General features: G+C 39.4%; 2 protein-coding genes, 1 non-coding gene and 1 pseudogene across 14 annotated transcripts in view; 1 reads left to right on the top strand and 3 right to left on the bottom strand.

Moving 5' to 3' along the window:
• HECTD1 (HECT domain E3 ubiquitin protein ligase 1) overlaps positions 1 to 7,293 on the top strand; it is a 99,749-nt gene extending 92,456 nt beyond the window's left edge. For all 4 annotated transcript variants that reach the window (XM_054716507.1, XM_028137978.2, XM_008160798.3 and 1 more), the window contains 6 exons: positions 365 to 972; positions 1,860 to 1,938; positions 2,528 to 2,621; positions 3,226 to 3,376; positions 5,205 to 5,349; positions 5,452 to 7,293. In XM_054716507.1, the coding sequence (XP_054572482.1) occupies positions 365 to 972; positions 1,860 to 1,938; positions 2,528 to 2,621; positions 3,226 to 3,376; positions 5,205 to 5,349; positions 5,452 to 5,589 (1,215 nt within the window). In that variant the 3' untranslated portion in view covers positions 5,590 to 7,293. The remainder of the gene's footprint in view (positions 1 to 364; positions 973 to 1,859; positions 1,939 to 2,527; positions 2,622 to 3,225; positions 3,377 to 5,204; positions 5,350 to 5,451) is intronic.
• The window catches only part of AP4S1 (adaptor related protein complex 4 subunit sigma 1), a 73,375-nt gene that overhangs the window by 9,561 nt on the left and 38,788 nt on the right, over positions 1 to 25,026 (bottom strand). For 7 of the 9 annotated variants that reach the window (XM_054716512.1, XM_054716514.1, XM_054716513.1 and 4 more), the window contains 2 exons: positions 20,424 to 20,435; positions 10,221 to 10,890 (listed from right to left, as the gene is read on the bottom strand). The exons of 1 other annotated variant lie outside the window; for it this stretch is intronic. In XM_054716512.1, the coding sequence (XP_054572487.1) occupies positions 10,762 to 10,890; positions 20,424 to 20,435 (141 nt within the window). In that variant the 3' untranslated portion in view covers positions 10,221 to 10,761. Of the gene's footprint in view, positions 1 to 10,220; positions 10,891 to 20,423; positions 20,436 to 25,026 lie in introns of those variants that run through there. One more of the 9 variants, XM_054716517.1, reaches the window with a different exon arrangement.
• LOC129148926 (non-histone chromosomal protein HMG-14-like) lies at positions 9,648 to 10,479 on the bottom strand (annotated as a pseudogene).
• On the bottom strand, positions 24,529 to 24,633 carry LOC114229363 (U6 spliceosomal RNA). Its single transcript, XR_003615452.1, has one exon. It is a non-coding gene; the product is annotated as a U6 spliceosomal RNA (small nuclear RNA).

Below are 25,026 nucleotides of genomic sequence, written 5' to 3'. Positions count from 1 at the left end.
TGCACTGATCACCAGGGGACAGTTCCTGTGTTGAGCGTCTGCCTCCTGGTGGTCAGTGCATGTCATAGCGACTGGTTATTCTGCTGTTCAGTCAATTTGCATATTAGGGTTTTATTATATAGGATTTGTGATTTTCCTTTTAGAAAGTGTTACAATAAGTTATTCTCTTAGAACATAAGCTGGGTTTTTGAATCTTAATTTATTACTCAATAATCTTGCTATTACTAAATGTTTTTAAAGGATAATATTTAGTCACAAAAAATAATTTAATAAAATGAATATATACTTTTAGATAGCTAAATTGAAGATGTTTACTATTTATAGATCTTTAATTTTATTTACATTTCTCCCTCTAAAAAATTAGGTTGATCTTGGAGGTGGTTTGAAACCTCCTGGATACTATGTGCAGAGATCATGCGGACTGTTCACGGCACCATTTCCACAAGATAGTGATGAACTTGAAAGGATCACAAAACTCTTTCATTTCCTTGGAATTTTCTTGGCCAAATGCATTCAAGACAATAGACTTGTGGACTTACCTATTTCCAAACCTTTCTTTAAACTTATGTGTATGGGTGACATTAAAAGCAATATCAGTAAACTGATTTATGAGTCACGAGGTGATCGAGACTTACACTGTACTGAGAGTCAGTCTGAAGCTTCTACAGAAGAAGGTCATGATTCACTCTCTGTAGGAAGCTTTGAAGAGGATTCAAAATCAGAGTTTATTCTGGATCCTCCCAAACCCAAACCCCCAGCTTGGTTTAATGGAATTTTAACTTGGGAAGACTTTGAACTAGTAAACCCACACAGAGCCAGATTTTTAAAAGAAATTAAAGACCTTGCTATCAAGAGGCGCCAGATATTAAGCAACAAAGCTCTTTCTGAAGATGAGAAGAACACAAAATTACAGGAATTAGTGCTGAAAAATCCATCAGGATCTGGGCCTCCACTTAGTATAGAGGACTTAGGGTAAGCTTTATATAAACATTTTTCAATCTAAGTTCTAAAGCTTTTTTTTTTTTTTTTTGTCCCCACTAATTTGCACTATATATGAGTAAGCCTGTTAAGAACAATAATATGCTATAGGAAATATTGATTATTGATTTGAACCTTTGATTTGCTATATCAGTAGACCTCTGAAAGATTATCTGATTTGTCAGATGTGACAAATGTATGTATTTTCTGTGAAAAAAGTCCAAAGTCAAAAATATTTTGACAAATTTATTAGCTAATTAATATTTAAGTAATTATTAGCTACTTTGCAAAGCTCAAAGTAGCTTGCTTTGTGAGTAAGTCTTATCCCCAGTGGCTGCATTAACTAACATGCTGCAGGTCTTTTGATAAAACTCTATTTATATGTGTGTGTGTGTGTGTGTGTGTGTGTGTGTGTGTGTGTAATTATTCTAGCCTTGGTATATTTTATTATGATTTTGGGTTGACTACAAGGCTTGCTTTTCCTCCCTTATATTCAGGTATGATGGGGGGTGGTACAGCATGAATAACATTAGTGAAGCAATAGTTCCTTCCTGCAAAAGAACAATTAAAAAATCTTATAAACATGTCATAATTCACTGCAAAAAATGTTTAGTTCATTCATTTTGTGCCATACAGGGAAAATGAAATATGGAAAGGTGGTGGTATTATGCAGTTTTTGCAAAGCCAGGTTTGGGAACAGGTTTGACTTCATGGTTTTTGTGTACAGGGTTTGCATTTATAAGTGCTACATACTTAATATCTAAGCTAAGTATAGTGATGTTGTTGCTTGAGAAGTTGGGGTTCAGGGTTTTGGCAGTGATGTTATAAAAATTAAATACCAGAGGTAGACATGTTACTCTAATCCTTATTTGTCCTTCCAGTTTAAATTTCCAGTTTTGCCCTTCCTCAAGAATATATGGTTTTACAGCTGTGGATCTCAAGCCAAGTGGTGAAGATGAGGTAAAAATTTTGGTTTTGATACTGTTTTTAAAATCCAACTGAGGATATGTTTTTATTTTATTTTTTTCAAATATATTTTTATTGATTTCAGAGAGGAAGGGAGAGGGGAGAGAGATAGAAATATCAGTGATGAAAGAAAATCATTCATTGATCAGTTGCCTACTGCATGCCCTACACTGGGGATCAGCTTGCAACCGGTCATGTGCCCTAACTCGGAATTGAACCGTGACCTCCTGGTTCTTAGGTCGACACTCAACCACTGAGTCACACTGGCTGGGCTGTTTTTATTTATTTTAGAGAGAAAGGAAGGGGGAGGGAGAGATAGAAATATTGATGAGAGAGAAACATCGGTTGGCTGCCTCCTGCACACTCCCTGCTATGGATTGAGTCTGCAACCTGGCCATATGCCTTAATCGGGAATCGAACCAGCAGCCTGGTACATGGGTTGACACTCAGCAGCTGAATCCCACAGGCCGGGACTGATACAGTTTTATGTTCAGAATCATCCTCTTACTGAAGCCAGTTGTACTGGACGATATTGAAATTTTCCTAGATATTAACTATAATGTTGGCAAATTTTCCTTTGCAGATGATAACAATGGATAATGCAGAAGAATATGTGGATTTGATGTTTGACTTTTGTATGCATACGGGTATTCAGAAGCAGATGGAAGCCTTTAGAGGTAATTTTTAAGTCTCTTTAGCTTAATCCCTCTCCTTTTACTTTGAGAAAGTTGAAATTAAGGCATGTCTGTGGTCAAGAATTGCTGGTAATCTCCAGATATGGCCTCTAGTTTTTGTCTTCCAGATAGTTAGATCCTGCACAGGACTTAGAACAGGTTGGAACATTTGCAAGATGTAGCATGCCCTCAGCTGGCTCCATTTCTTCATTTGTTAGTGATCATAAGGTTGCATTCTTCCCTCATTACATGGAACAGGATGAATTAAACCATGTTAGAATTAAGTTCTTCTGGTTGAAGATTAAAGCAAAATATATTAGACTGTTTTCAAAACTCACTGGTTTTGAAAATGGGAGGGAATATAACTTTGGTTGTCTTGTATGACACAATGGGAAATTTTTAGAATTTGGTTACTGACCATAGTGACTGTTCACATTATTAAGCAGAGATTTTTGTATTTTAATTCTAACACAGTTTTGACAAGCTATCTTAATTTATATATGTTTTCAAACATTTATAATTTGATTTGAAATTTGGTATTTTAAAATTATAATTTAGAAACTGAATTGTGCATTTTGTTTGTTTGTTTGCTGTGTACCTAATGTAGATGGGTTTAATAAAGTTTTTCCAATGGAGAAATTAAGTTCCTTCAGCCATGAAGAAGTCCAAATGATTCTTTGTGGAAACCAGTCGCCATCCTGGGCAGCAGAGGATATTATCAATTATACTGAGCCTAAGTTGGGTTATACACGTGATAGGTATGTGTTGGTTATTTTCTAAAATAAAATTATTTATGTCCCCAAATCATATGGTAGATGATCTCTAAAGAACTTTGACTCAGTGAATTATATCTATGCTAATAAAAGGGTAATATGCTAATTAGACTGGATGTCCTTCCAGACAAAGCCATGGGGGTGGGGCTGAGGCAGAGGCAATTAGGGGCAAACAGGCTGGCAGGGGAGAGCAGTTAGGGGCAAACAGGCTGGCAGGGGAGAGCAGTTAGGGGCAAACAGGCTGGCAGGGGAGAGCAGTTAGGGGGATCAGGCTGGCAGGGGAGAGCAGTTAGAGGTTCAGGCTGGTAGGCAGGTGAGTTGTTAGGAACCAGTGGTCCCAGATTGCAAGAGGGATGTCCCCCGAGGGGTCCTGGATTGGAGAGGGTGCAGGCCGGGCTGAGGGGGACCCCCCCCTTGCACAAATTTTGTGTACCAGGCCTCTAGTTTATAAAGTAAGTGAGAAAAGCAGTTAAGAATCACCATTACCAAGATGGGTATCCATGAATGAGTTTATACAAAAAGACAGTTGGGTCTTGGCTAATGTTAAGATTCCTTTTCTCACCCTGTTTTAATTGTTCATTATTTTTAAAATTGGGTAAAATGTAAACCTTTAGACTTTATTGCTTTTATATTAACTTTTATTTTCAAATAATTTCAGACTTATAGAATAGTTGAAAGAATTCCCCACTTAATATTTTTGTTTTTCTTTATATTCTGCTTTATACACACACACACACACACATGCATAATAAACCTGTGTACTGGTATATGTATAGACACACAGGTGCACTATTTTTTCTGAACCATTGGAGAATATGTTGCATATATCATGTCCCTTGACTCTTTAATACTTTAGTGTACATTTCCTGAGAATATGGATATTCTCCCATGTATGCAATAACTAGAAGCTAGCAAATTCAGGGTGCTGCTATACTATTAACTGATCTATCATTCTAGTAATGTACTCAATAGCACTCCCGTCAGCCCTGTACCTCCTGTATCAGGAAATTGCATTTTGTTGTGATGGGTTTTTAATCTAGAACAGTTCCTCAACTAATTTTTTTCATATCACTGACATTTTAAGACTACAAAGTCTTATAGTACTTTTTTAAAAAAAACTTCCCAAACTAATGTAAATGAGAGAATATTATGAATTATTTTAAACTAAATGACATTGCTTACCTAGCATTTTTTAAAGTAAGCATTTTATTGAAGTGTAATAGAAGTGCACAAATTGCATGTATTGCCTGGAGAATTTTCACAAAATAAACCCAACTGTAGAAATGGCACCCAGAATAAGAAACAACTCCAGAAATCCCTTCTCTATCATATTCTTCTCTAGTCATTAAATCACTATTCCTGTTTATTCATTTTGCTTGCTTTTGAACTTTAATAAATGAAATCATGCAGATATATATTCTTTAAGATATGTCTTCTTTTCGTTTAAGATGATCATTAAATTCATCCATGTTTTGGTCTACTATAGTGGTAGTTTATTTCACTGTAACAAGAATGGATTATTTCAGACCCACTTTGATAATTTAGGCATATTTGGATAAGTTCTGCAAGTGTATTTTGAGCTTTTCTGATTTGCTGACTTTATTATATGTTTGATTCCTATACTCCATCATTGTTTCAGTTCTTACTGAGTCCAAGAGAGTCTTGAAGGATATTTTTAAAGTAGTTTGTGTCAGTTCATCTCATACTTACCTAAGAGTTTCTGGACAGTGCTATTTTGTGGATATTATTTTTGGGGGGTTATTGCTGGCTTATAAATACTGATAGTGTTTTTCCTATACTTTTCTTCCTTTAGCCCTGGTTTTCTGAGGTTTGTGAGGGTTTTATGTGGCATGTCTTCAGATGAAAGGAAAGCATTCCTGCAGTTTACCACTGGTTGTTCAACTCTACCCCCAGGTGGACTAGCTAACCTGCATCCCAGACTCACGGTCGTACGCAAGGTACAAACTCTAGTTAATGGGGAATCCAGTTAATTACTTAAGGATTGAAAGAAAAATATTCAAATGCATGGTCTTTTGTTATTTTCAATTTTCTGTCTGTAGGTTGATGCTACTGATGCAAGCTATCCATCAGTGAATACATGTGTGCATTATCTAAAGTTGCCGGAATATTCTTCGGAAGAAATCATGAGAGAGCGCCTTCTAGCTGCTACAATGGAAAAAGGCTTTCATCTCAATTGAGCTTTGAAGTGCAATGGGAGACATCAGAGACTTTAAAAATACTAGTGAAGCCTCTTGTGTTTGTGTGAAGAGAAGTATATGATCCTCCACGCTAATGACACTTGCCTTTTTTTCCACCGTTAAGGCTTTAAAAACGTGGAATAAGTTTGTTAGCTGCTAATGACAAAACAAATCCTTTAACTACCCAGCCAGCAAGTACATAGCACAGAACACTGTGTTGCTGCAAGGGCTTATGTGACTGGAATAAGGTGGTCCTACTTGACTGTTCCAAAGAGCAGCTTCTGAGATCTTCAGTGTTCACTGGTAAATTTCTAACAGTGTATTTGTGTAAAGTTTGTCATTTCGTACTTCAAACACTACAGTTGCCATCACTGATCCCTGTTTTGCTGGCTTTTAAGCTACTTGGTCAAAAATCCTTCTTCCTTAAAACATAGGGAGTTAATGAGCATTCAAGCTTTTTTTCTCTCCCCATTTTAATGATGCCTGCACTATCAGAGTATTCTAGTGTTCTCTCTTCGTTTGGCATATAATCATGCACAACCTTTTATTTCTTTGAGGTGGGAGTTATTTTTATTTCCTATATGCCATACTATAAAGATCAAATTCTTAAGTGTGTCTGTGAGTTCAAAAATGAAGATATATCAAGGGGAAAAAATTTAAAAAACACTGGTCTAGATGCCAGGCACACTTAAAGTGAATTTTACTTTTGGTTGTATTTTCTTTGTATATTATAAACATTTATTTAACTTGTTGGAGTTTGGAGTAAAAAATTTCCAAAATGTATGCTCAATAATAATCATTAAAATGTTTGCAGCATATAAAACTGTGTCATGTGACTATTTTACTACAACCACCAGACCTGAGAGCTTAACCAGATACTTTTCATTTTGAATCATTGCGATTTTGTTTTTTTAAAACATTATTACATGAAGAAATGTATTTTTCTATACATTCTTACTGAAACTGGAAAGCTAGAAATATGTTCACATGCTTAATTGTGATCCAACTGTTGTGTTTTGTGTTAAAGTATTCTTTAGCTAAAAATGGCCCATTTATTTCTGTTAACTTGTATCTGCAGGGATGTGTAAATCTAAGATGCAAGACTGATTTTTTAATATTGTGTTAGTGTCAAAAGAAACCACCAGGATACTGCTATTTTCTGGTGTGTTGTTTTTTGTTTTGTTTTGTTGCTGTTAGTTTGATTTTTTTTTAAATTGATTTTTAGAGATGGTTGCCTCCAGACTGGAGATCAAACCTGCAACCTAGGTACGTGCCCTGACTGGGAATTGAACCAGTGACTTTCCGGTGCACAGGATTCTCCAACTAAATGAGTGGCTTGGCCACAGCATTATTTTCTAATTTTAAAGAAGGAGCTCTTATTTACATTTTCCAAACTCCTCTGATTTATCACATCTGTGCATTTAGGTGAAAGAAATGTTGCTAGGCTTGATTTAGCCAAGTAACCTTTTTAGGAGTGAAAAGGATTTTTTGGAATTGCCCATTTATTTACCTGTTTAAAAGGTATGTTCCCTTTCTACATTAGAAGAGATATCTCCCACTATAATTAATCTTTTGAGTACTGTTTTTATTCTCTGCATGAGAATGTTGTAACTATGTAATCAGAGGCATTTAAATAATTTACCTTATTGTTAGCTTCACAGTTGTCTATGAGAATAAAAGTTAAAATAAAACATAATAGCAATATTTAAATGTATGATCTATGCTTTCATCCAAAAACTAGTGGTGGTGATCATCTCAATAATGTCGTGGGTGCATGCCAGAAACTTTATACTAGTATTAGAATTCAAATCCAGTGTATGTATGCAGTATTGCCATTATTTATGTCTTTGAAATGTCTTTCAATAGCCAGCTTTTTCAAGACTAGCCTACCACAGGAGTCGGCAAACCATGGCATGCCGTTTGTTTTTTTAAAGCCCGTGAGCTAAGCATGGTTTTAAAATTTTTAAGTGATTGAAAGAAAAAGTAAAAAGAATATTTTATAATGTGAAAATTTTATGAAATTCAAATTTATGTCCATAGGTAAACTTTTATTGGAACACAGCCATGCTTATTCATTTATGCACTACAATGGTACAACAGAGACCATATGGGTCAGGAAGCCTAAAATACTTACTATCTGGCCATTTATAGAAAAGTTTGCCAAATCCTGGGCTCGCACATTGCTAGAGCAGGTAAAACAGATGAGTCTTATAAAATGAGTAACTTTGAAATGTCAGAAGGCTTCCTGCAGAAAGAAAAGTCTAAGAACAAGGTAAAGCTGACCAGAGACATAAATTTCATGAGTGTGAAATCACTTAAAGCTGGTACAGTTCAGCAGTTAACCTGAAGTGAGATGATAACACGACCTGTAAGAAGTCACATTTCCATTCACTTTCATGAGTCAAGTGCTATGTGGCATCTACTGGGGTCTCTACATATTCTAGGTACTTGAGTATTTTTTCCTATAGTATCTGCCTGGTATATTTTTTTTAATTGTTATTCTCTAAAGGTACTAAAATCTGTGCCAAGATGTTATTCAAGTGCTATTTTGGTGTGACCCAAAAATTAATTTTGTTCACTCCCTAGTTACTTCAGATGTACCAGTTTCAACAGTTACCTCAGTGTGCTACTGATTTAAGTGCCTACCAACTAGGACAGTGTTTCCCAACTAATAATGTCTCCAAAAAACCTCTATAGCACTTTGATCTAGGCTGGGCTTTCCCAGACCTTGGCTACTTAATGCAAAGTACCCCTCGCTGGTCCAGAAGGTCAGAAGTGTTTATCTGCCTCCCTGAGTGGGTCCAGAAGAACTCAGGTTTACTTTTAGAGCCTATTATTGACTCGAAGCATGGGTCTTTACAGATGTAAACTTCGAAATACATAAAAAAATCTCGAATTTAAACAAAATCCCTCCTCCACACACACAGGAGAGGAAACATCAAACTGGACTGAATGAATGATTAGTGTAGAATGTCCATTTATGTTCTTTTACAGGAAAGTATTGTAGATGAAAGAGCTCTTGGAATTCCAATGGTTGGAATCTTAGTTATATCTTAATGTACCTGTATTTCTTTTTCCTCCATTGCACCTACCCCCACCCCTCCATACACATAAACATGTTTTGTGTGTGTGTGTGTGTTTACCTAAGACAGTTCTGTATGTTCTGCTGTTGACTGAGCAGCAAAAGCATCTAGGAAGGTTGGGGCCTAGGGGTTAGGGCACTACTCTTTTCTAGCGACGTAGCAGTTTTCAGACTTTTCCAGGAAAAGGGGTTGAAGGAACAAGGGAGGGGGGAGGATTCCTTTCATGCCAATGTGAACAGAGATACCCTTTTGAATTCCATTTTTAAACTTTGAATTAAAGTGAACTTCATTTACAGTTTAATAAGACAAACCCTTTATAATATGGCATAAAGGATAGTTGTAAGGGCTCTCTTTTTTCTTTCGTAATTGAGATTTTATTGGTTGTTTTGAGGAAAAGTACGCAGACATTTCAATTTGTACACAATTCTTAATGTGTGTACCAAAAATGAAGTCTTGTAGTTGTGATTCGTTTATGAAGTTATTCCAGTGACTTTCCAGTTTAAAAATTAGAGGTTAATTTTCCTTAATAGAGTGTCAATTACCAGTATCTTCAAATGTAGATATGCTATTACATCAAAGTCCCACTAATTCACAATTTAATATTATATATACTACATCAAAATTTTGATCTTTCACAGCACATTGACAAAGTTACTAGTAAAACTCTGGACTACCACACCAAAGATGTTACAGATGCACAAAATTCTGACAGGGAGAGCCAAGATCAAGGAGTGGTTTAATTTAGGAGACAATTCTACCAATATGGAAATAGAAGTAATTTAAAATGTTCAAGACTTGGAAAATGCGTGACTGACTCCAAATTGCCACTTGGTGTGCTCTGTACTGTAAGATATAAAAACTACCCCTATTTATGGAATGTTAAGCTGGCACCCAAGACAATCAAAGTCTAGTATATTCAATATCCCACTATTTTCTGGTTGTACCAAAAAATAAGCCAGCAAATGATTTCACCTCTTAAAAGTAAGCATTTACAGTAAAAAAAAAAAAAAAAAGATGAGATGAGGTGGAATTCCCTTTATCAATGCTTCTTTCTAGGGCTACTGGAAAATTTGCATTTACAGAATAGTTGACAAAAATATTCCTCTGGATTGCACAAGAAGGGAGACAGGGACCACAGTTCAGACATGGCATATGATGGTATTCATCATACCTGGCTTCTTTTTCTCCTGCTTCATCTGAGGCTGGACTCGCCTCATTTTCAGTTTGTTTTCCGCAGGTAGATCTTTAGGGTAGTCACTTTGGCTTGTTTCCCCTTTCCTTCCCTTTTCCTTTTGATATGTGCTATTTTGTCTGCAGATTTACCCTTTATTGCTGCCTTTTTGCAAAAGGTTTAGCCAACAACCTCTCCGATTTCCCTTTAAGCTCCTCCTTGGTTGCTCTCTTAGCAGAGCTGACCTTCCTCTTGGGCAGCAGGGCAGTGCATGCTGGGTGCCCAGGGGCCGTGGTGTGCCAAGAGGTAAGGACTCTCTTTCAATGTTTAACCATTTATTATTTGGTAGTAACATACTCTAGTTAATAACATGATGGCATTGTAATTGCCAAGTACCCATAAAATGGATCGCACACTTTTAGAAACTGGCAAATGAAATTTAATTTTGATGTTTTCATTAGATACACAATATAGTAAAATTTTGACTTTTTAAGACTTAAAAATTTTTTTTTCACATTTCAATTACAGTATTTTCAGTACAACATAGTTAGACAGTCATATTCAGAAGACAAAATGCTATTTGTGTTTGCCAGTTCTACATTGGCTGATAAAGAGCTGCCATACTTCCTACCTCATGGTGCTATTCCCGAATTTAATTTGCAAAGGGAAGCAGAAACCAACATTTTATTAATAAAAAACAAGTGGGGGGAAATGTTTATGGTTAGAAAATTAAACATCTCTTTAAAATACAGTTTTGTTTTCCATTTAGGAGCTATGAAAAACACCTATTTAAAATGTCTTTGGAAAGATGCCCCATTTTGCAGTGTGCTCTTCCAGATTCTTTGGGCTACAGATGCTGTGAGGTATTCCATGTTCTCATTTCTTGTGTTGACGATTCCTGGCAGAGCCTTCCGTTATTCAGCTTTCTGACATCTTATCAAGAATTAGTAGAGGGGCAAGAATTCTTGCCCGATTCGTTTCTACAATGCAGCCATTTAATAGCATCTCATCCAAAATGATGTGTACTTTATCCAAATTAAACATTATCTAAAGTCATATTAAGGAAATTAGTTTTAGAGTTATAAAAATGTTAACATTAAATAAATAATAACAGGACTCAGCCTGGAATTTTTCCAGTGCAAATTAGTCTAAGCATGAAGGTGTTTTTTGTGTTTTTTTTACAGAATTCTTGAAATAAAATTTTGAATTGGTGTCCATATTAGAAATCATTAACTTTATGTACACAGATACACCTAACTGGACTACAGCCATAGAAATGAACAGCTACACCTGTTAGCCAGAGGGAGAAGGAATCCACTAAGGGCTGGAGAACATAGCATGTGACATTTGACAAGAGCATGACTTGGCCTTAAGAAGAATGTTGTCTCGTAGCAGTAATAACCATGATGTACTGGATACACATTATGTTCCATGCACTGTGTTGGCTGTTTTACATATTATTTTAGTCTTTTCTACAACTCTATGATGTACATGTTACATATTATCCTCATTTTACACAGGAGCAAACAGGCTCAAAGCCATTGTCCAAGGTCACATAGATAGTAATAGCCAGAGCTGGACTTGCAGTCCAAAGTTTGGCCTTACTGCTCTGCTTCCAGATTTCTCAGGATGGGCCTGAGTATATGCCCTCATTCAGCCTTCAAACCTCACCCAATAATAAATGCCTTTATGACCTTATATTTTTAAGCTCTCTTCTATGTCACAGGGCTGAAGAAAAAATAACCATTAGGAGAAATGAATGATGAAGGCAAGGCAATGCAGACTCAATTCCCAAGTAGATAAAAATTCTGAATTTCAAGACAGTACCTCTTATAAATGGACAGTTCTAAAAACACTCATTTGAGAATTATGGAGTCACTTTTTTTTACTGATGTTTCTACTGGAAAGTTAGTATAGGGCATGGGGAAGAAAAAAATATTGTTAGACCGTGATGTTTACCTAATTGGAAAGAGCCAAATACTTCTTCCAGAAGACCCTTCATTTGAGTACCTAACTTTACTTTTGTGAAACTGGAATGAGGTGCTGACAATGACTGAATGTTTGTGAATTCTAAGTTTCCATCCCTATTTAAGAAGCATTATCCTGATCTGTTAAAACACCCAACAGCTGACAGATCATTTCAAGTGGACAAACTTCCAACAAACGAGTGATTAAATGCACTAATGAAATTCATATTTAAATAGTCAATCTTTATAAAATGAATCATTACCACCTAATTTTTTCAGTAATTCCAGATGTCCAGTCTATATTGTATATGTTTAGTGAAGTACATCTATAGAGAATGAGACAACCCTCTGAATGACTTTTAAGTTTCTATTAGGCTCTGCGGTAACATCTCATTAAGCTCTGTGCAAATAGTCCTCCAGCAGAATAAACTGTTTTTCAGGAACCCATGGGAACTGTCCTTAAGTGACCCAGAAAAAAAAAAAGCTTTACTCTCATATACCTATTAATAATATCTTCCAGTTATATAGGTGACTGCTTTGTCTGTGGCCAAATTGGAACTGAAATATTAGGCCCTTGACTCAATCCTGTTCACCAGACCCCGAAGCCAGAACTTACAAGAAGCCAGACAAAGCAGGAATGATAGTAAGGTACAAAGGCAGAGTTGGGGAGCACAGGTGGCTGCATGTAAAATGGCCTAGAGAATCCCCCTGCTGTATTCACTTAGGGCAGTGGTTGGCAAACTGCGGCTCGCGAGCCGCCGTTTGCCACTCTGTTGACTAATGAGTTTGCTGACCACTGGGATAGGGGCTTAATCACAAGGAACAACAACAGCCTATAATTATTAGAATCAAGAGTCTAGGTCAGTGATCGGCAAACTCCTTAGTCAACAGAGCGGCAAACTGCGGCTCGCGAGCCGCAGTTTGCCGACCACTGACTTAGGGTAATGAAAACCTTAGTGCCTTTGGGAATGCCAACTCGTCCAAGATAATTTTTTTTTGAGACAGAAGATCTAATTTTAATCTATTTGAATTGGTTCAGGAAAAAAAAAAAAATTGGTTCAGGGATCAAGCTACTCTGAAGACTTGCACCTCTGAAAAGTAGATGATCAGCAATTCAGATGTCCCCTTGAGCAACTGGCTAACTGTTTTGAAATTCAGATTAGAATGTACTGCTGAATCATTATCAACCACCAACATCCTCACATTGCAAGGACAAGGTTCTTCAGCTAGCCCGAATTTCCCAACATCCAGGAAACATGAGTTGCTCAGTGAGGTCATCTTGTATGTAGGCATGTGACTGCCTGTCTATCAGAGTATCTGGCTCAAACCGCTAATAATCATGCAGCTTTCTGGCACTATATAGGGAAACCACAGACTAAATCCTATGTGAGGCAACAGCCTGAAGGCTGATTTCCCCCTGAAATCATATGACTCCTTTAAAATAATCTAGCTGTTGGTCACATCTTGATTTGGTTTATGAGCAACTTGTGCACACTGGTGAAGCCAAGACTAATGGCATTTGGGCCAAATGCCAGGTAAGCAGGAATAAAAAAAAACCCTATATGCCAAGCCCATGGTAAAAAATGGGCACACCCACTTCAACCCTGACAGGAATAGTACAAAGCAAGAAAGGCCTAAGCTGCTGGTCTATTAATATGGTAAGTGGAGGATGATGATTTCAAGGTCCTACCTTCAGGCTATACTGAACTTGGCTGATATAAATTCCTTGATACATGTTTCCCTTCATAGGCACCCTAAGGTTGGAGCTGATAATGAGCTGGAAACAGTGTCCCAAAGAGCAGATTCTTAAAGCCCCATTTTCTCTTAACCCTGAAGCCCAGAAATCTCTGTGAATTCTATGTAATGTAGATTGGAGTGGAACATCTTGAGGCCCCACTAATGCTACTGCCACTTGAAATCAATTTTTTAATTAGAGGGATTGAACTGTTTGTGGTTTATATATTGGAATTTTGATCTCTGGATCATAAAACACTTTAAACATGGTGTTTTTACACCACTGTGGTGGTCTAATTGTCCTTTAATCTTTTCTAAGAGAAACTGAGCAGCATACATTCAAATGGGACCTCAGAAACAACTACAAGGCAGAGTCCAATCTAGAACTGAAATTTCTAACTAGACTTTGGTCTTAATCCTTTCTCTCTCCTCTCTCTCTCTCTCTCCCCTAGCTAAGCAAAGTTCTTTAATACATGAACATAGGAGAAAACTTGCTCTCATTATTTACACTCAATTTCCCATGAAATTAGATAACCTGCGAAAGGCCGTTGTGTTCCCATTCCGCACAGAAAGCCCACTGCTACCACATAGAAACTACCCGCATGAAGGTTCCGCAGTCCTGGATACACTCCCTGTAAGTCTTCTGTTCACTTATGGGCTTAGTATTGTCTCTCATTAATGAGGCCACTGACCAGGAATATATCTTTTTTTTAAAGTAGGTTTCCTTAAAGACTCATTCCTACTCTGAGAGCAACAAAACATCCAGGTATAGTTTTTTTACAGTTTATGTAGACTTATGTAAAATTACCTAAAAATGAAAGTCAGCGCTGAGTCAGATAAGCCTGTCATTTGTCTTGTATTTTTTCCTAACTGTTGCTTCTCATGACTTGCTGTCACTACTCCTGAGTCAAACAGAAGCAGGGGGAGGAGGAGGGGGAAGGCAGAGGGACTTGGGGAGGAAGAGCAGCAGTTGGACATGACACCTCAAGGACTCAACACAATGAAAAGAAATCGACGACTAAGGCTGGTGAGAGCCCAAAAAGCCTGGAAGGCAGCCGTTTAATCTGGAACATCCACATCCCTTTCCTAGCAGACTTGGGGACCGACGGCTCATAATGCTGAGACTCCCCACTCATGGCAGCTCTGGGGGACCCTGCTGGGAGGGTGCTGGCCCTCGGCTCAGTGCCTGCCCTTCTGAACACGGCACAGGCTGCACATTCCCTCAAGCCCAGGGCCAGCTCTCGCCCCTTCCAGCCCAGTTTTCAATTTACATGCTTCCAAAAGGAAGGAAGAGATGTTTAGCAATCTCTGAAGGGGAGCCCACTTTTGGAGAGCACGCTCTTACCAAGACATTCAGATACTCTCCTCAAGGTTTTTCTTCACTTCGACTCCTCCAACCACAGACTACTGTTTCTCTAACACTTCTTCCCTAATTCAGAAAAAGGCTCTGAAAACACCAAGACAGCATGGTGACAGGCACTTTAAACTATTTTGTTAGTGACTGGATTGCCATAATCTACTCCAGATGATTATGAATTTTTTAAAAAATCTTTAATTTATAGCCCTGGAGTCAAGCACCTTGGAAACCCAGAATACCAGCTGTGCCCCGAAGTCGCTCTATGGATTGGGACACATGTGCACAGAACCTCTCAGGACCTCAGCCTCTTCATCTAAAATGTGAGGCCTTAACCTGATGATTCTGAAGTTTTCTTCCAACTTTAAAGGACTCAAGTCCTCTGACTAAAAGTAACCTTCAGAGAGAGGGAGCCACTTTACTCCTTTCTGATATTATCAAGTCATTCCTGATGTAGGCTCCATCACACCTCAAAAGAAATCCTTTCGTCATGACTTAATTATTGTAACTTTCTGGACAACACAAAAATTCAGTTCACTTAGAAGCTGCTACCTCAGTGTAGAATGGCTCACTGGGGGATTTCTTTGTTCATCTTGCCAGTATTTCCATAGCCCCTAGTTGAACAAGTGCTTTGTGATTTCTCCTTAAGTCAGGCTGAAATCTACTTGGAGAAGCCCTATTCTGGTTTCTGGACCTCTACAAGTGTTTGGGATTTTAGGACGGTAGTGCGGGAATGAGATGCCCCACGTGGGCAGTGATCAGGGCCTGACCGCCAATCTTGGAGGCGCATGAATTCCGTGACCTGGTGCATTCGTTCCTCCAGGGAGCACCATGGTCTGTAACTGCCTGAGTCACAGGCAGTGCAAGCAGGATGGAGACCCTACTCCCCACCCTCAACTGCGATAAAGAGGGCATGCGTCAGGGTACTGTCACATTACCCACATGCGCTGTAAGGTTCCGGAATTAACTGCTCAGGCTTTGGGGCTTTAAGGACTTGTAAATAAAAACAGCTCATAATGAATGTTCTAAAGATTTTTCTTTAGATATTTTTCAATTAAAACATTCTGGATTCTAGGCGTACCCTATATTTGGGCGGCACAAGAATATAAGTATATAAGCCTGATCCCTGCTTTTCTCCCCATGTAGTGTGTGTGGGTTACCACAGTTATCCCAGCTGCTCTCATTCCTGCCCACAGTCCTGGGGTGGGGGTGGGGGAGAGGCCTGCACCTGCCCTAGCAGCAGTTCTGGGCTGTCTGGGTACTCAGTCAATTCTGGGCCCAAGTAGTTGGAGGATAGTCAAGAAATGGATGGGGGGCCTGACAGCTCTCGGTCAGCACCCTCACCCCACGGAGAGGGATGCTGCTGAAGGAGAGCTAGAGTGGGGGCCCAGGAAAAAGACCCTCGTTGTCCAGGTCCAAAGGCAGGACTGATGCATTCTATTCTGGCTAAAATAAACCAAGTCTTTAAGCCTCTTTAAAGGTTCCAAATGCCAAAAGGCTGTTAAAGGTTTTCTGTGCCTTTGCACATACAGGAGGTGTGCAGAAGTGGGAAGGTGGACATCGCCCACACAGCACTGTGCACTGGTGCCGCCCCTTGACTATTTAGCAGAAGCGGGTAGAGATAGCTCCTTTGAATTACAAATTGTCTGAAGAATTCAGCAAACCTGCGGCTCCAGAGTGGAGCACATTTTAGGAAGCTCATCAGTTGGTTCCTAAAAACCATCTCTAAAAATTTTTTTTAATTTTTATTTATTGACCAAAAAACCATCTTAATTCATGGAATTTGAAGTCTTAAGTAAGTCTACCAAAGTATGTAATGGGGAACAATTTCCTTATAGAAGCAGGGCCTCATGGATCCTGAGGCATCATTGCACCCAGTGGGTGGAGTGGAATGTGAGGGGCATACACGAGTTTACTCATGGCACGTGGATGACTTAGGTCATGGGTGTGCTTGGTCCCAAGGGTGCAGTCTGCCCCACCAGACACGGCTACTACAGAGTTTCCACTTAGTAGAAGGGTTTTCAACAAGTCAATTTCTGTCCTGATTTTTGTGCTTAGGTTCTTTCTTTCATTTATTTTTATTTATTTATTTTTTATTTATTTAATATATTTTTATTGATTTTCTACAGAGAGAAAGGGAGAGGGAGAGAGACATCAATCAGCTGCCTCCTGCACGCCCCCCCCTGGGGAAGTGCCCTCAACCAAGGTACATGCCCTTGACTGGAATCGAGCCCGGGACCCTTTCAGTCCACAGGCCGACGCTCTATCCACTGAGCCAAACCGGTTTCGGCTTTCTCTCTTTCTTTTAAATCCTCACCCAAGGAGTGAGGATATTTTTTCCATTGATTTCAGAGAGAGTGGAAGGAAGGAGGAAGGAGGAGAGAGAGAGAGAGAGAGAGAGAGAGAGAGAGAGAGCGAGAGAGAGAGAGAGAGAGAGGTGAAAGAGACACATAGATTGGTTGTGACCAGAGGCAGGGATCAGACCTGCAACTTAACCAGGTCTGATCCCTGTGTGCAGGTTGGCATTCTAGCCACTGAGCCATGCCAGTCAGGGCAGTTGTTTCTTTTTAAAATCCCATCTGTCTTGCCCTGTGAAGTAGAACAAACCCATACTAAGGAGAAATGTAAATGGTGCATTTTATTTCTCAAACTCTAATTGTGCAGACTCTGGAAATCTGCCCCCCACTTCTTAAAAGGTTTCAGGGTGGTAAAGCTTCTGGGGAAAAAGACTGCAGGAAAGGACTTTCTGGGAATTCCCTGAGGCTCTGACTTCCATCCTCCTGTTGCTGCATAAAACAGCCTAGATCGTGCCTGTTGCTCTGGGTTGACAAGGCAGGCTTCCTTAAGCCTGAGCACACATGAAGATGATGCGCTCTGAGTGCTGGAAGAACCAGCTCCAGGCTGTCATGGTATCAGTTGTGTGTTTCCAACCCTTCAAGGCCTAAGGAAGTTTTCCTGGTACAAACAGACCTCAACAGTGCTCCCTGCTCCAGCAGGTTCCTGGTTAGTGACCAGAGCGGTGATGCAGATAGTCTATGGCCTACACAGAGAGCATCTCTACAAGGCTCCCTGGTCTTCCTGTTAGGAAACTGGTGTGCAGTGGTACTCCCTGCACACTTGATAGTTAGAAAGAACCATGGACGAGCAGAGTCGAGTCGTGGATTTTTAATTTGATTTTTTTGTCAGACGGCTGAGGGTGAAAACCCTTTAAGAATGTCAATAGAAGCCTGGCCTGTGTGGCTCAGCGATTGAGAGTCGACCTATGAACCAGGAAGTCAAGGTTCAATTCCCGATCAGGGCACGTGCCTAGGTTGCAGGTTCGATCCCCAGTGTGGGGCATGCAGGAGGCAGCCGATCAATGATTCTCTCTCATCATTGATGTTTCTATCTCTCTCTCCCTTTCCCTTCCTCTCTGAAAGAAATAAAAACATATTTTAAAAAAAGAAGTCAATAGAAGACAGTGCCCCAGGCCCTACCTGGCCTGCAGCCTGCTCCACTTTTAAACTACTGGAGATCCCCTAGAGCAAAGACGTACACTTGAGAGATTTAGTTTCCTTCTCTAAAAGATGCAAAATTCCTAATCTGTCAGATGGATATGCCTAAGTCATTCCTTAGGACAGTAAATAAGTAAGTAGGTCAGAGAGGAAGAGAAGGTAAAAATGAAACGAAGTAAAATGAGGGGAAAGATAACAAGTTGTGTGTCTTAGTGTGGAAATTAAATTCAAACAAGAATGCTGAAGCTCATCACATGGACCTTTGCTATTCACCAGAGGGACCCAAAGACAAACCCATCTCTACTTTTAATAAACATCTAGTCAACATGTAAGACACAGCAACACAACTAGGCCAACTGTGCTACATATCCTGTTACATCTGATTCACTTTAATTCTCTGCATATCTAACCTTGTAGGACTCTCCTCTCCTGTTCCGGGTGTAAGGTAACTCAGCTCAGTTACCTAGAGTCATAGCAACATCAAATATTAAGGCTGAGGGCTTTAAAGCTCTTCGAGCCTAATTCTATCATTTTTAGATGAGAGGTGGTGTGACTTGTCCAACACACACAGCTAATTGGTGGTAGGACCAAAAGTGGAACTTGGGTTCTGAATTCCCAGGGAAGTGTCTATCAGCTTTCACGACCTTCCTTGAAGTCAAAAGGCAATTTCTTACTCCCCTGTACAAGGAGGAAGAGATTTATTTTGAATTGCTTTAAAGGGTTTAGTTAAAATGAATGTTACATGTTGATATACAGCCTGGTCTCCGGTCTCCTAAGTCAAAGGGGTCCTAGATTTAGGTCACTCACTGTTAGAGGGCATGCAGATTTTCCCAATTAATTTAAAGAGGCTTCCAAATACAGCCTGCAAATGAAGTTTATCAACATGATGACACTTTCTATCACTAGTTAAAGGTAAATGGCTATTTCTTCAGAATATCCTGACTCTGGGCACACGTGTCTAAATGTATGTATACCAACATATACATAAGCACGTTACAATCAATATCTATTTGTTATAATTAGTGTAACTATGTTAGATTCCAGCCTGATGTTTTCTCAAAGGACTCTTTTACTATTGCTTTCAAGTGGTAAGCACATTTTTGAAAGTCAACTTCCCTCCGGAGCACTCACACAGACCTGGTGGGCTCCTGCCGAAGTCTGCAGGCCTGCAGTATTCTAAGCAAATCATGCTTGTCGTTGGGGCCTTGGATACTTTGATTTAAAAGGGAGAAGAATCTAATGAAAAAAACAAACTGATGAACAAAATAGATCCAGAGATAGAGAAGCATGGAACAGACTGTGGCATCTCAGAGGGAAGGCTGGGGTGGGGGAACAGGTAGGGAGAGATTAACCAAAGAACTTATATGAATATATGCGTAACCATGGACACAGACAGTAGTGTGGGGAAGGCCTTGGTGGGGAGGAAGGCTGGTATGGGATTAAGGGGGGTCAATGGGAAAAAAAGAGGGACATATGTAATACTTTCAATAATAAAGATAAATTTAGAAAAAATAAAAGGGAGAAGAGAAGGAAGAAAAGGAGAGCATTCTCTGCTATAAAAGGAAATGAATATGAGCCAGGCAATTTCTTTAACCCTCTGGTTTATCATCCCTGAAGACCTTATTCTGACCATGGGGAAAATTTCTGGAGATTTATGCCTGGAGCCATGAAAATCCTTTCTCTCTTCAAGGACCAAGCACTTTCTGCCTGTATTATTTAAATTCTAAAAAGGTCTAACCTATATACTTAAAAGAAGTTAAATTAATATATAACAGTTATTATAACTACTACCACAGAACTGCCTTGTCTGCAATATACAAAAATCTTAAGAATTGTTTTTGCAAAAAAGGCGGGTGTTTCTGCAAAGCACCTGTACCTCTGGCTGTCATGTTCTGGTCGTTGGTCACCAGCATTCTGGATTCTAGATTCTGCATAACTGTTTTTCTGAACATGGCACTTACCTAATAAAGACTAGCCTGTGTTTTGCCAAATATTGTGGAAAGCTTGACTCACGGCATTGAAAAAGGATACGTCTAATTCACTCTGGAAGAGAAAAGAGTGCACGCATGAGAATGAGACATCGGGACAGAATGCACTTAGCAGAGTTAGGGAAGCAGTGGGAGCGGCTGCTCTGGGCACAGAAGTGCGAGAACGTAAAGGCCCCGAGTTTAGGATTGTGATTAAAAAAAAAAAAAGGGCTGCATTTCATAGACTAGAACAGTTATCCTTAGAACATAGAGGGGATAAACTAACTCAACTTTTACAGATGATAGGCAATTTTGATAGGTTTATAAAAAACCTTAATAATGTGTATACCCTTTAATCCATCAATTTTACTCCTGGGAGTTTATCTTAAGGAAATAATTAGATAATGGCACAACAATGTGTGATAGGATATTCAGGGTAATGCTTATAACAGCAAATTATTGAAAATTAGGGGGGCTAGTTAAAAAAAATTATAGCAGATCCACAAATGATGATGCAGATACCTAAGTACTGACATATTATTGAATAAAAAGCAAGTTATATGTATGGTACATACAGAATTATCCCATATATCCTATATAATAAAAGGCTAATATGCAAATCGACCGAACGGCAGAACGACTGGTTGCTATGACATGCATTGACCACCAGGGGGCAGACGCTCAACACAGGAGCTGCCCCCTAGTGTTCAGTGCACTCCCACAGGGGGAGTGCCACTCAGCCAGAAGCCAGGCTCATGACTGGTGAGCGCAGTGGTGGTGGCAGGAGCCTCTCCCGCCTCCGCGTCGGACATCCCCGGAGGGCTCTTGGACTGCGAGAGGGCACAGGCCAGGCTGAGGGACACTCTCCTCCCCTCCCCCGCCCCCCGAGTTCACAAATTTCATGCTCTGGGCCTCTAATATATATATATATATATTAGAGGCCCAGAGCATGAAATTTGTGAACTCGGGGGGCGGGGGAGGGGAGGAGAGTGTCCCTCAGCCTGGCCTTTATATATATAAAATTGTTTTCCTGCCCATGGCACTTACCTGATATATATAAAGAGCCTGAAAGGAAATTTACCAATAAGTGATGGGCTTACTGATAAGTGATGGGCTTACTGATGATCTTCTCCCCTTTCTTTTGCTTGTATGTATTTTTAATTTTTTTTCAATGAACATAGATATTCATAGAGGGAGAAAACAAGCAAAGAGCCAAATACATATTTGAAAGGACTTAAGTGTGACAAAGGCAGCACTGACAGCCCTGTTCCTCAGCTTTTGTGAACCGCCTCCGTTAAAGCTGATTGAGTTGGCCTTTTGTTTTGAAATGTGACGCGGAGATGCTTCTTTCAGCCCAGACAGCAGCATGAGACTGATCTCCAAATTTAAGATTTGGAAACTCTAAGATTAAAAATAGTCCCAGAAAGAATGTTTAAAACTCAGAAACCTAAAAATAATTTTAGATGACAAGGCATTCTCCATGAGTGGGACAGTTTCTATTTTCTTTCCCATAGTACTCTTTTCCCTCCTCTTTCTCTTCTTTTTGCTACTACTGTCATCCTAAACCCGGGTCCTCCAAGTCGTATATAATCACCAGGTTTAAATTAAATTCTAATCTTTACCTCTGTGGTTTATGTGGTCACTGACTCTCCCTAGAATTACAGCCCAATTCAGCAACATGCTATTTATGCTCAGTTACTGAATATAACAATAATAATTTTAAAACCATTAGAAATGATAGTGCTTGCACCCACTCTTTAGTCTCCCAGTTTAAAACATTGCCAATTTGGGAAATCATATTCTTCTTGGTAGGTGTTCCCTTAAAGTGGCTAGTCATGGCTAGCCCTGAATCACAGACTTGGATTTGCGACCAGCCTGTCTTAACAGAGTGGCCCTTCGGAGCTAGAGTTCCGCTGGCCACTAGCCTCATATGGCGATTTAAATTAAAATCAAATAAAATTAAAATTCCTCATTTACACTAATCACATTTTAATTGTCCAAGAGCCACATGTAGCTGGCGCCTACCGCATTGGATGGCACAAGTACAGACATTTCTATGGCTGCTGAAAAGTCCTTTTGGATATTGTCGGTTGACAGTACTCTCTCCAAACAGTCAATACAAAGATGAATTTTAAAGCCAGCCTCAATGCTCTCTGTCCCCTCAAAGCCAGCACCTGGAGTGGCCCAACCTCTTGCCCTCCTCCAGTTTTGGAGGCCACCAATCCCTTCCTAGTTAGATGCATTACCATGTCGAAGGCCACTAGGCAGCTTCCCAGCTGCAAGATCTGAATTAGGAAATGGGTGATCAGAAGCCTCATGCGGTAAGCATGCATCAGAATCACCTGGAAAGCTTGTTAAAACACCGACTGCTGGGCTTCAACCCAGAGTTTCTAATCCAATAGACGGGGGTGGGTCCAGAATTTTGTCTTACAAGTTCCCAGGTGATGTTCACTGGTATGCTGCTCGTCCAAGAACCACACACTGAGACCTCAGCACCACGGCAGTGAAGACAGGCTAGATAACTGTCCCATGAAGGAGTCTGCCCAAATGCTACTTCTGGCTTTAGGAGTTAGACTGAAGATATAACTTGTTAACATGAGTTTTGCCCTAAGCAGGCTTTAGTACACTCAGTATTACTAACTATGGATTTCACTCACTGTCTCAGGAAGAAGCAAGTTGGAAACAATTCCTTCCTAATAATTTTATTTAAAAGGAGAATGAGCCCTAGCTGGTTTGGCTCAGTGGATAGAGTGTCGACCTGTGGACTGAAGGGTCCCAGGATCGATTCTAGTCAAGGGCACATGCCTGCGTTGCAGGCTCGATCCCCAGTATGGGGCGTGCAGAAGGCAGCCGATAAATGATTCTCTCTCATCATTGATGTTTCTATCTCTCTCTCCCTCTCCCTCTCTGAAATCAATAAAAATATATTAAAAATATAAATAAAAATAAAAGCAAAATGTAATAAACGAAACAACTTTGAAAAAATCATCCTGTGCTACCTCTGCTTCTCAAGAATGTCTAACCAAGGCAGAGGAAGGCCGACGTAACAGAGGAAAACATCTTTACTGATTATTTTATCTTTTTCCCCCCAATATATTTTATTGATTTTTTACAGAGAGGAAGGGAGAGGGATAGAGAGTTAGAAACATCGATGAGAGAGAAACATCAATCAGCTGCCTCTGCACACCCCCTACTGGGGATGTGCCCACAACCAAGGTACATGCGTCAGCCTGCGGACTCAAGGGTCCCAGGTTCTTGACTGGAATCGAACCTGGGACCCTTGAGTCCGCAGGCTGACGCTCTATCCACTGAGCCAAACCAGTCAGGGGTTTACTGATGGTCTTTTAAAAGACTAAACTAAAATAAACACTTACATTTATGGACAACTTATTTTTAAAAAATATATACATTGTTATTGATTTCAGAGTGGAAGAGATAGGGAGAGAGATAGAAACATCAATGATGAGAGAGAATCACTGATGCACAACCTCCACTGGGGATCGAGTCCACAACCTGGGCATGTGCCCTAATAGGGAATCAAACCAGGACGTGGTTCACAGGCTGACGCTTAATCACTGAGCAACACTCCCTGGGCAGATTTCATGCTTTTTTTGGCTGAGTAATATGGCATTGTGTATGTGTGCTATATCTTCTTTATCCAATCATCTACTAATGGACTTACGTTGCGGAAGCTATTGTTAAAATGCTGCAATGAACATAGGGGTGCATATATCTTTTTGAATTACTGTTTTGGATTTTTTTTTGGATACATATTCAGAAGTGGGATTGCTGGGTGATATGGTAGTTCTATTTTTAATTTTTTGAGGACCCTCCATACTGCTTTCCATAGTTGCTACACCAATCAAAATGGTAAACATGGAGTTACCATATGATCCAACAATTCCAGTCCTCGGTATATACCCAAGAGAACGAAAAAGATGATTCCACACAAAAATGTGTTCATAGCAACATTATTCATAATAGCCAAAAAGGATAAATAACCCAAATGCCCATCAACTGAAGAGTGGATAGACAAAATGTGATATATCCATATAGTGAAATATTATTTGGCAATAAAAAGGAAAGAATTACTAATACATGCTACAACACTGATGAATGTTGAAAATGTTATATTAAGTTAAAAAAAAGGCAATTCACAAAAGACCACATATTGTACAATTCTATTCAGGAATTTGCATGTCATCCTTGCGTGGGGGTAATGTTAATCTTCTCGGTACAAATCTAATTATATAAAATGTCTAGAACCAGTTAACTATAGAATAGGTAAACTTATAGAGACAGAAAGTAGATTACTGACTACCTAGGGCCTAGAGCAGGTGGAGACAGAAAAGTGGGAGGGAAATGCTAAGGAGTATTGTGCTTCTTTTTGGGGTGACGTAATTAATACTCTAAAATTGATTGTGGTGATGGTTGCACAACTCTGTATACCAGATAACATAAATACTAAAACTTATATATTTAAGAGGGTGAATTGTATAGTATGTAAATTATATTTCAATATAGCTGTTTTTGTTTTTTTAAGTAGAACTGTTGGAAAGGAACTCATGTATTCCTTAAGAGGAGTTGGTTTTGATCTTCAAAGCAAGAGTTTAATTTAATTTAATTTCCATGACTTAAAAAGATACCTTGTATTTTACAAGGGGAAG

The sequence above is a fragment of the Eptesicus fuscus genome, chromosome 5 (assembly GCF_027574615.1).
Source record: "Eptesicus fuscus isolate TK198812 chromosome 5, DD_ASM_mEF_20220401, whole genome shotgun sequence".
In the NCBI taxonomy this organism is placed as follows: domain Eukaryota; kingdom Metazoa; phylum Chordata; class Mammalia; order Chiroptera; family Vespertilionidae; genus Eptesicus; species Eptesicus fuscus.
The sequence above is the reverse complement of the archived record's forward strand: the minus strand, read 5'-3'. Positions and strand labels throughout refer to the sequence as shown.